General features: G+C 40.2%; 1 protein-coding gene across 1 annotated transcript in view; it reads right to left on the reverse strand.

Annotated features, from left to right (window-relative positions):
• The window catches only part of LOC103742948 (keratin-associated protein 4-1-like), an 18,821-nt gene that overhangs the window by 1,498 nt on the left and 5,052 nt on the right, over window positions 1–12,271 (reverse strand). Inside the window, exon 3 of the mRNA XM_017800873.1 lies at window positions 9,172–9,180. Coding sequence (XP_017656362.1) covers window positions 9,172–9,180 — 9 coding nt within the window. The remainder of the gene's footprint in view (window positions 1–9,171; window positions 9,181–12,271) is intronic.

Consider the following 12,271-nt stretch of genomic DNA (forward strand, 5'->3'; position numbering starts at 1 on the left):
AAGGTTCAGAGATTGATATAGATCTCACTAGTTATTAAGTAATTAATAATTAATTGTAATTATTTTTGTTTTTTTGCTATTATAGAAATATTTTTCTGAATGCTTTTCTTTGTTTTTTTTAAAATGACTTAATCATACCTTTTAATCCTTGAACTTTATACATTATTCTGAGATTCCATTCTTTTATTATTGAATATTTTGAAAATCTCACACAACATAGTTTGATGGCATTTAGATCCACTCCCCTCTCTGAACCTTCTTCCACTGCCTGCAGTCCAATTTAATGAACACTTTCATATATACATACATAGCCTATATACACTTTCAGCTTTTAATAAGATGGCTTGCTTACTCTTTTTTGAATAAAAAATTAAAGAAAACTTTATCATGTTTTGTAATCTTTACCTTGAGTTTTCTAGGACTGGAGGTTGGGGTAGCCCAGGCCTGATAGTTAGCCAGTTGCACCAGTTCAGCTGTACTGGTTGAGCTATAGAAGAATTTTGTTTGGTAAGTTGACCTGGGTCCCTTGGGTATCCTCTTCAATACCACTGCCCTGTGATCCAGCAAGAAGGACTTAAGAAGCACACAGCGTACTTCAGGGCTCTGTTCTGTGGCTAAGCCTAATGTTCATTCTGATTAATGAATGATATTAAATTGCTATTTTTGTAAATATTTTGAATCTTGCTCCTACCATAGAGCACTGTTTCACAAATCCAAGGCTTTCCACCGGTGCGTTTCATGAGGAAAGCATTCCACAAAGACACGTGCTTTGAGCCTGTTGGATAGACATGAAAGCAATGCCTTGTCAAGGGGAAAGGGATCTACTGTGAACTACAAGAGAACACCACAGAGTTGTAAGCAGGAGGGCTGACTCAAGGGTCTGAAGAGGGTCTAGACATAGTGCCTCTACTCTTTATTGTTCTATGATATTCTAATACACAGCTAGAGTTTCTAGACCCCAGATAAAATGCTAAAGTTGAGCATGGAAGTGAAGCACAAGCAAATTAATTCGACATGGAGTGGATTGATCTAGGACGCAGCAAGACAGGGAATTAGTAGAAGCTCAAGGAACTTCTTTTAAAATGTTTATTTCTTAATTATTTGAGAAGTTCATACATGAATACGATTTACTTTGATCACATTAATTTCCCATGCAACCCTTAACTCTTTCAAATCTACCTTCCTACTCTATCCCAACTTCATGTCCTGTTGTTTTGGTTTCTTGTTTTTTACTTTTTAGAAGAAACATTTCATTATAGCTTTAATGTACTCAATAACAATATCCAGAGCAAAGATGTATATCTTTCAAAAGTGGCTATAAAATTTTTTGGCTCACATTGAATTAATACAGTTATACAATATTGAACTCAGTATAAACCCTGTAAGACATAAAATTGAATGGGTTTTTAACCTTTAAAAAAGATCTCCATTTCATTTTAAAATATACTGTTTCTTACAGAAAGACTCGTTTTTGCTAATAACACTGAGATGGTGCATGTGTCTTTAATCTGTATGTATCTGATTACTACTAGTCATGGTCAGTTGCACTCAGGTCCTTGGCTCCCATGTATGGATATAAAGCCATCAGGTAGATTTCAATAGCAATGTTTATCACCTCTATTAATTAACATGATGTAAATTTTTAGGCTTCTTCTTCAAATATAACTCGGTTTTAATTTGTTAATTTTTTGTGTGTATATCACACAGAACATCCAAAACAATCTTATTCATCTGTATACCCACTTCCCAGATGGTACCCTCCCTTGTTTTTTTTTTTAACCCACTGAGTACAATTTGAGTTGCCCATATACACAGGGATGTAGAGCCATCCACCAGAGTATAGTTGACTCAGTAAAGTCCACACCCTTCAAGAAACTGACTATCTTCCAACTGTCAATAGCTCCTCAATTAGGAGAGGGGGCTCCTGTGACCCTCCCACTCCATGCTAGAATGTTGGCTGACTTGATCTTCTGCATGTCTTATGCAGGCAACCACAGCTGCTGTGAATTCATGAGTACAGAGATTCCACTTCAGGGAACTTGAATGCTCGGATCCTTCCCAGCATTGTCTTCCTGCCTCACATAAGCTACAAAGCTAAGTATTCAACCTCTACCTTGGAGGAAGTTGGTCTACTCATTGAATTCCTCAATGCTTGGAACTCTCACCAGAGGGACTGGATCTTAGTTCTTTATTAGTCCTCTGTGACAAAGAGCTGGCCTTAAATGTACAGGTCTCACTCCCTGCTGCAATTTGCCAACACCCAGTTTCCAACTCAGCTTACACCAGGTCCCAACTTCTCCCCAGAGGGGGTTGACTGTACTCTCTGTCAGCCGATGTCCTAGAGTCAGGCTTGCATCTGGAAACCAGTAGTGCAGGAAATTAGTAATATTTATGTGCACTGGCCCTACCCCTTTGAAACCAAGTCTAGCCTCTCCCTGAAAGGGATTCGACCACACATCAAGCGTTCCAACTTTTATAACTCCCATAAAAAAGACTGGCTCCTAAATTCAAGAGTCCCCAGGGACCACAGAGATCAAAGAGACAATTTTAAGGAGGCTTCGAAGCACTGTCTGGATCTAGTTTTCTAGTTCGGTGTAGGCCTAGCAGGTAAAACTATCCAGCTCCCAATCTCTTACTGCGAGGGGCTGGTATTCACAATGCATTTCCCCAGCTGTTCTCCAATATGTCGGGCTTTTAATTAGCCTTCATCTTGGGACTGATGGGGCCATAATTAGTACTAGTTTGAGAACCTAAACAATAGGTAAAGAGTCATTTACCACAGTTCTTTCCCCTGGCTCCCTCCAGAGACAGACAGAGCCTACCCTCCAGTTTGGTTGCCTGTCCCTAAACATTGATGGGACCTGGCATCCAGGCATTTGGCATTCGGTGTAATGTAGAAGCAAATCATTCTGATGTAGATGGGAGATCTTAAACAGGGTGAAGATATTTGTCATAAATCCTCTACTCAGCTTAATGCCAAGTGAGTTCAAGATGGAAGCCAGTTCTTAGTTCATCTCTGAAGAACCAGGGAAGTAGACCACACAGGTGGCAAGCCAACTTTCTCTATCTCACATTTTGGGGCAGGGACACTAGTAGACTTTAGAGGCTTCAAGCCCAGCATTTTAGAGTATAAGGCAAGAGGCTCACCCATTTGCTACCAACCTAGATTGCATAGAGAAACTATGTTTCAAAAAACCCCACCAAAATCCAAAAAGCAAACAGAAGAAGAGGAGAAGAGAATGAAGAAGAGGAGGAAGAGGAGAAGGAGGAGGAGGAGGAGGAGGAGGAGGAGGAGAGGTGTGCACCACCATGTAGGCCCACATAAGCTCTTTATGTAAGCTTTACTTTTTATTATCCTGATACAGGGTTACATTCTGTAGACCACGCTGGCTTCAAACTCACAGAGATCTGCCTACTTCTACCTCCCAAAGTGCTTGGAATAAAGGCATGCACCACCATGCTCAGCAGCAAGTTTATATTTTAATTTCAGTTTTTATCAGTTCTATAATATCCAACATTTATAACACATTCACTTTTATGCTTTATTTAACCTTTATTGGTTTTTAGTGTGTGTGTGAGAGAGAAAGAGAGAGAGAGAGAGAGAGAGAGAGATCACCAAACAGGAGTGAAAAAAAAGGGGAGGAGGCAGAAACAAGGGGAAGCTAGAATCTTAAAGTGGAACTACTGGGTGAGGAGTTGGCTTATTTTCAAGACAAGATCTCTTCCTGTGGTCCAGGCTAGACACCAGATCCTTCTCAGATCCTTCTGTTTTAGCCTCTTAAGTACTGAGATTACAGGTGTACATACCATACCTAGCTACTGGGTTTCATGTTTCCTTAATAATTTTAATGTGTTTCAGTAAGTGGTCCTCCAAAGAATGCCATCAGTTTAAATTATCTCTGTACATTTATAAACCTTCCAGATTCTACATGTGGTCCTTAGAACTGACTGTGACCAATATTCTTCTTATTCTAATCAGACAAGAAAAAAATAGTACTTTATTCTTTTTGGTTGCTCTTTCTAAATTACAATGAACTTAACATTCTTTCTTAACTATTTCTGTCCTGATTATCCTCTCTTGCACACAACCTGTCCTATGTATTTTCACTATATATATTAAGATTATAGTGTGTGTGTGTGTGTGTTTCTGTGTGTGCCTTAAAATGTCATAATTCACCTGGCATGATCGCACACACATTTAATCCCAGGACTGAAGAGGCAGAGGCAGAGGCAGGTGGATCTCTGTGAAATTGAGGCCAGCCTGGTCTACATAGTGAATTCCAGACCAGCTGGAGACCCTGTCTCAAAAAAGTCAAAACTAAAATAAATAGTCATAATTCTTTTATGATTTTCAGGTAATATGTTAATGAAGTCATGGAGTATTTATTCAGCACACAACATTCCCCAGGAATCTATAACGCCCTTAGAATAGAATCACTTTCCTGGGAGTGAAAATGAGTCACTGATTGCAGTTTTCAACATTCATACTTGTTCAAGGGTTCACATGGGAATTGGATTGGGGATCTAAAAGGGCCCCAGCAATCACAACTAGGCTCATGACAGCAGGCACATGTTTTCAGATGAGCTTTATCTTGGCCATAGATGTTCATGGAATGTCTCTGTCGGGTTTGGTAAGAGTCCTAAACTGGAGTCCTTCAGAACTCCTATAACCAGCAAGACAGATGGTGCTTGAAAGCATCCAAGTTCTATGAAAGAACCTCCAGACTACTTGTTCTTTCAGACCTTGGTGGTAATATCTCTTCTCGCAAACCCTCCTGACACTCTGCCCAAACCAGCCCTCTCTTGAGTCACCTAATATCCTGGTAGCATGTTCACTGTATTTCATTTTCTTGGGAGTCTTTGTTTTGGATACTTTTCCAGACTAAAATAAAATTGCATACATCAAAACTACATATGACAAGGCATGATGGCATATGCCTTTAATCCCAGCACTGGGGATGCAAAGGAAGGCGGATTTCTGTGAGCTTGAAGGAAGCCTGGGATGGTCTACATAGCAAGTGCCAGGCGAGCTGGGACTACGTAGTGAGACCCTGTCTCAAAACAAAGAAGCAAACAAAAAAGCACATACTACATTTGATAAAGGTATACGTTGTGGAATTATTACCGCAATCAACTACTCAACATATTCACCACTTCATTATCCTTTGGTGATGAGAGTGTTTAAGATCTACTGTTTCAGCAAAAATCAATTGTATGATACAGTACTGGTAACTGTAGTCATTGTTATTCATTGGATTTCCAGAACTTAATCATCATGTACAATTAAAATTTATAAACTTGATCAGCATCTCCCTGCTTCCCACCTCTCTCTACCCTCAGGTACCCACCGTTTTACTGTCTGCTTCTGTAGTTTGACTATTTTTGATGAAGTATAAGTGAGATCATGTACTATTTGTCTTTCTGCATCTGGCTTACTTAATTTAACATAGTTCCCAGTTTGATTCATGTTATCACAAATGACAGGAATTCCTATCCCTTCTTAGAAAGACTGTAATATTTTCCTGATATCTTTTAAACAATTCCTTTAAAAAGATTTTGAACATTTAGCCGTTCTCTTTCACTCTTTTGTGGCTCATATGTTTCTGAGCTCTACATGTCTTCCTGAATCGTTAGACTTAACACATGTTATTTCCACGAATCAGCCCTTACCTTTAACTCTTCTCCCATAGAACTCATTCCCCTTTCTCATCAGTATTAACAACATAGTCCACATGAAATATGTCTTCCTATCAAATCCATTGTGAAATGAATCTGGGCCTCAGGCAACTTAAGTACTTACCACATGCACAAGTCGATCCCTGATCAAAATAGAGTGAAAAGGAGGCTTGAGAGATGATCCGGTGACTGAGAGTACTGGTTACTCTTGCAGAACACCCTGATTTGAATCCCAACACCCACATGGTGGCTAACAATCATTCATAGCTCCAGTTCTAGGGGATCCAGTATTTTCTTCTGGGCTCCGTGGGCATTGCACGGCACAATGAATACCCTTACATATATGCAGGCAATGCACTCATACACATGAAGTAAAAATAAATAAAACAAAAAAAATTCAATACAGTGAAAAAGAAGTGACTGATTTTTCTCCATAAGATGAATGTCAAGGAAAGTAAGAAATCTGCCTTGGGAGAGAAATTAATGATTTGGAATTTTTCTCTAATATAGGATTTGATTGATACATGAAAATTCAAATTTCAGTATTCAAATCACAGAAATGCAAACTTTTCTCCAAATAAATGAGTCAATGCTTAAATAGTTAGGGATCACATGCGTTTTTGGCACTGTGGAAGTCTTTGCTGGGATGATTCCTTCCCACTCATCAACCTTCTCATTAACACCCAGTAACCATTCATCTGTTCTTCATGGCCTTGGCTTGTGTACACGGGTGGCATCACCCTAGGAATCAAAGCTCTCCTTTCTGTGAAAACGAATGGACACAGACCGCTAAGTAGTGCACCCAGCAGTCTACATTTTTCAGGAACCCCCCAGGTTGCTCTGGGGAGACACCGAGGAAAGCTCAAAGCAACGCCCTTCCCTTCTGATTTCTTGTTTCTGCAATTATGCTCATGTGACTATGGTCTAAAGTCAAATATGTCTGAGGCTTCGTCTTCTCAAGAAGCTGGAATAAGAGTAGGGCTATGTAGCAATAACATAATAAGCTGTGTTTGGTGCCAAAGTGGGTAAAACCTAAGGCTCAGAGACTTGAAAGAAAATCAGTATTTCTAACGGAGCTTGTGTAGGTCAAAGTTCACTCATCTCATCTCATTCCCAGGTGAGAGGTGCTACATCCCCAAGCCAAATGGAGACCCATTAATCACCGTTCTGTGTTCAGATCAACTTATTTTAGTTCTCACATATGAGACAGAATGTGTAGTGCCTGACTGTCTATGTCTGGCTTAGCAGAGTGTTCTTCAGCTCCATCCATTGTGCTAAAAATAAGACAGGAGTTTGTTCTTTATGGCTAAATAATATTCTGCTGTGCATATATGCCACATTTTCTCTTTTATCCATTTGCGTCCTGATGGACACCACCTGATTTTTGACAAAGGCAAAAAGGTAATTTGATAGAGGAAGACAGAGCGATTGACATCCATAAACTAAAAGGGAATGTGTGGTATGCTTTCCTAAGGGTTATATCTTATTGAAAATGTAACCTGAAATATACTGTGGAGTTATATTTAATATAGAGTTATAAAAATATTGGAAGAAAACATGTAGAAGAAAACCATCATGATCTAGGCATTAAAACGGATGTTTTACTGTTGCTAGCAAAAGTATAATCCATAAAAGAGAAAATTGGTAAATTGGACAGCAAAACTTAAAACTTTGCTCTGTAAAAATGCTACCAATAAGATAAAGATACATGCTACAGAGTAGGAGAATATTTGCAAACCACACCTGTAACAAAGGCCTAGTTTCTAGAAATATGAAGAACTCTCTAACTCAGCATTAAAGGGAGAATCAGTTTTCTCCAGGGAAGAACTCCCTGATAGGTTATCCAGTCCCACATGTGCACAATGCACACCACTAAATGGATTCAGGAGGTTGTTTACACACACACACACACAGAATTAGAGAAGAGTTTGGGAAATTTTGAAGGAATGGGGGAAACATGGGAAAAGCTGTGGGGAGGAAGAAGCGAAAATGATATAGTACTCAAGTATAACATTCACACAAAAAGTCAAAATTTACATTTAAAAAGCCAATCGAGTGATAATAGGAGACAAGTGTTATCAAGGGGAAAATTGGGAAATTTGGGGCACTTTAATGGCGAAGGAGAAGGGAGGGTTAGACAGGGAGAGAGAGGAGAGATAAATAATGCTTAGGTGGTGTGAATAAACAGCAGAAATGTATTAGCTCAAACGCCTACTGAAAAATACACGTACAATATCTGTATGTGAGTGCGTGGGTACAGCTGAAGGCTGTATAACAAGCAACACAGGGCCAGGCAGGAGGAAACTCTTCTTGTTGTTAGGGTGATCCAGGAGATTCCCAAAATAATGCAGGCTATTGCCACAGTCTTTGATTACCTCCCAGATTTTGAAGGTAAGACCCTACTGCTGAAGACAGGCAATACTCCAGACACAGGTCCTGGATCAATGGAGTTGGAACTGACCTGGAAGTCTCCTTGAAGACTAGTTCTCATAGTTCTAGAGGATACCTAGCAGGATGCTAAAAGAGAACATCAACCAATGGTCCAACTCCAGCTGTAAGGCCTGATAACCACCATGACTGCTACAGCAAACTCTCTCTATTGGTGCAGTAGTGGCACCTTTATCTTGGGGGTAACCAACAGCTATGAAATTGGACTTAAGGCCTGTTCGATGGGCCTTAGCATATATATTAAGACATATGAGTGGGGCCTGTTCCCACTCATGTGTGGCACTGTAAACATAGCCAAACACACATTGCTGGAGCAGTCATAGATCCTAGAGAGAACCCTACATCTGTCACATCCCTAGACAAACAATTTCTTACTATATGCTGAATATGCATCATTATATTCACAGACAAGTATTCCGGTCACCACTCATCAAAGAAGCTTCTTTTTGCAACAAATGGAGACAATTACAAGAGTTCCACAACTCTTTAAACACTGAGAATAAGTGTCTGTGAGATGCCCTGCCCTAAGTGACACACCTACAATGGAGCCTCTACACCTAAGGATCATAGAACATAGTGAACAGGAGGTAGGGAGAATGCTAATACATCTCTCGACTCTCACCAGTGGCACTTCCTCATGCAACAGAGGGCAATTAACGCATAAGGCCACAACTGACCAAAATATGGAGAAAGAGACTGCAGAATGCATGACCCTGGATAGAACCCTATATTAAATCTCACCCAACCAAGGCTCAGGGACCATTGTGGAACAGGAGGCAGAAAGATTGTAAGAGCCAGAGATGGTAAATGACCATCCAGACTTCTGGGAACTTGCTCATATGAACTTACAGCAATGGTGACAGCATGTGTAAGACCCATTCTAACTCAAACCAGACAAAAACCCAGCAGAGAAATGGGAAGTGGGTAATAAGCCCCAAGCTTAGCTGAGGAATTATTGGCAGCTGGCTGAGGGAGAGTTCTTCTGTCAGGGACCAAGCGCCAGTGGATGAGCTCACACCAAGGAATATCTGGGGACACACACTTGACCCGATAGGCCTTAACATTTACGACAGAATGCATGAAATCCTGTGGACAGGCTCTAGGGGATTGCAGGGAGGGGAGGAGATCTAAATATGATCAAGATGCATGAAATGCACAAAAATTAAATAAAAATATATATTGAAAAAAGTAACTAATCCGATTACAACATAGACAAAAGGTATGAAAAGGTATTTCACTGAGGGTGGACAAGTAGCAAAGAAACACGTGAAAGAAGCTCAGCGTTGTTAGCTGTTGGGGAAGTACCCGGCCACCCTAAGGCACTTTGGGCAGTTGGCGGCTTCACGAAGTGAGAAAGACAATGTCTTACAGGGAGCCCAGTGGATGGACCCACACTGAAGGACATTGGGGGACACAAATCATACTCTATAGGCCACATTATATAATTGTGGGGGGTTCAGAGAGAGGAGCATATCTAAATGCCATCAAACTATATTGTATGAAAATCATAAAAGTTCAATAAAAATACCAAAAACACACCCATGATGAATATCACTAGATACTTATCATAAAATGATTGTAAATAAAAGTTAAAAATCAACAATGCTAAATGCTGACAAGCATGCAAAGAAACAGCATCACTTATCTTTGGTTAGTGGGAAGGTAGAATTCTACAGCCATGCCAGAAAGCACTTTGACAATTTCTTTAAAAATTAAGCAATTAGCCAGGTGTGGCGATGCATACCTTTGATTCCATCACTCTGGAAGCAGAAGCAAGCAAATCTCTGTGAGACTGAGGCCAGTCTGGTCTACATAGAGAGTTCTAGGCCAGTTGGGACTGCAGGGAGAGGATGTCTCAAATATAAACAAACAAGCAAGCAAACAAACAAATACACAAATAAATAACCACAAAATGTAACAGGTGCATCCTCAGCATTTATACCAGAGAAATGAAAATGAGTGCTTGTAAGGGACTAAATAAGCAGGGTCCCCAAGGAGAAGTAAACACGGCACACTTCCATCTTTTTGACCTGAGGCAAAGGCCTGGGGGCTCCCCATCTAGCCAGCAAAGTTCTCTTTCTGGCCAACTAATCCAAACACGTTCAGAAAATACTGAGGCTGGACCTAGGTATCTCATCACTGGAAACCATAAACCTATTAGCCTTCTCTTTTTTGTTTAAGCTGTCCAATCCAAAATTAGGGGAAGGGAATGCCCTAAAGTCCTTAAAAGAATTGCCTGGGTCCCCTCTCCACATGTGGAAAGCTTCTCTGTGTGGGTAGGACGATGTATGTGAAGCTTCATCTTTCAATACGAAGTTTGTCTGCTTGCTGCTTTTTTCTGGTTTGAGATTTTTCCTGTCTTTTATTTTCTGAGAAAATGAACTCAACATCATCTCTAGGCTGCAACTGATAACTGCTTCTGTGACATGTTCAAACAGTAACCTGTACATTGAATGTTTATAGAAACTTTACTCATAATAGTCAAAGAATGGTAACAAGCCAGCTGTCCTTCAGTGGGCGAATATTTAAACAAACCTTGGTATTGAATAACTCCCAAAAGTTGCACACAATATACTTCCATTTATATGTAAATTTTGATGTGACAAACTACAGATCTGGAGAAGAGACAGTTTCTAGGTATTAATGAGAAGTTAGGGGTGAAAGGGAAGTAACAGTGGTAATTAAAAAACCAACAAGCTGGGGGCAAGTGTCACTTTCTTCAATCAGGTTGTAACCACTGATAAATTCCCATGCTCCAGTAAACACCTCCCACCCAGGCTCATTCAAGCAACTCTATTCAATTCAATGAGTCTTTCTCTCTCTCTCTCTCTCCCCGCCCCCCCCAACACAAAGACATGAAAGTAGGATCTGGATTTGTTGGGAAGAAGGTTTCAGCAGGAGAGGGAGGTGGGATAAAAGCTGGTAATATGGAGTGCAAATGACTGAAGTGTATTTTATATACATGAATTCTTATGAAGCTGTCAAAGAATAAAAAAAAAAGATTCTTGTCCATACCTGGCATTGTTATATATCAGAGTCAAGAACCTGTGGCCAGAGAGGTCACAGGCCATAAGGGAGAACTTGTTACTATCATCCTGCTAGATGGACATAGTATTAAACTGACTCTGAATGACTTACTGTTATAGCATAGACTAGTGCACCTCTCACCTCTCACCAGAGAAGCTTCTTCTTGCAGCAGATGGTGATTAACACAGAGACCCACAAGTGCTCAGCCTGCAGAGAGTAAGAGACTGTGGACTGCTCAGCCCTAAATGAGACACCTGTATCACACCTTCTCCTCCCAAGGCTCAGGGGTCATTGCGGAAGAGGGGACAGAAAGACTGTAAGAGCCAGAAGTTAATACAAGGAAACCATGTTGTCTGTACACCACGGGGCAGTTTCACATATGAACCCACAGTGCTTATGATGGCATGTAAGACCTGTGCAAGCCCAAGCCAGATAAAAACTCATGTATGTAAGTTCACCCATGTCGTGCAATGCCCATGGGGAGGTAAGCAAGAAGCCCCAGCCCTAGCTGGGGATCTACTGGCAATTAATAACTGCTGGGAGAGGAAGAGTCAGTTTTCTTTAAGGATGTGTGTGATACCAGACTCCAAGGGATGAACCTACACCCAAAAGCATTTGGTGGATGCAAATTTGACTCAATAGTCCTTTAAAAAGGGAAAAATAATAATAGGGGTCATGAATTCTGGGGGCAGGGATAGTAGGGTAGATGTGGATGGGAGAAGGGATCTGAACATGATTAAACACATTGTATGAAATTCTCAAAGAATCAAAAATATATTATTTTTTTAAAAGATTCTTGGGATGAAAATGTTCTGTGTCTTGATATAATTGGCATAAAGAGTAATTAGCTAAAGTAAAAGTAGCAAACAAGTGGAATGCACAGGACTACTGGTGAAAGGAAAACCAGGTCAGAGCCCACTATTGTATTTTGGGGGGGGTTGGTTTTTTTAACAGATGTCTCAGTCTTTGTGCTTGAAACAGACATGTGTGATCACATTCACGTTAACAAGAGAATGAAATAACCAAGAAAACAGCACTTGCTATCTATATTAACGATAAAATGTTGAATTTAAGGGTATTGTTTTTATTTTTTATTGAATTTTTTGTGTTTCATACAATT

The sequence above is a fragment of the Nannospalax galili genome, unplaced genomic scaffold, assembly GCF_000622305.1.
Source record: "Nannospalax galili isolate Female #2095 unplaced genomic scaffold, S.galili_v1.0 scaffold482, whole genome shotgun sequence".
Taxonomy (NCBI): domain Eukaryota; kingdom Metazoa; phylum Chordata; class Mammalia; order Rodentia; family Spalacidae; genus Nannospalax; species Nannospalax galili.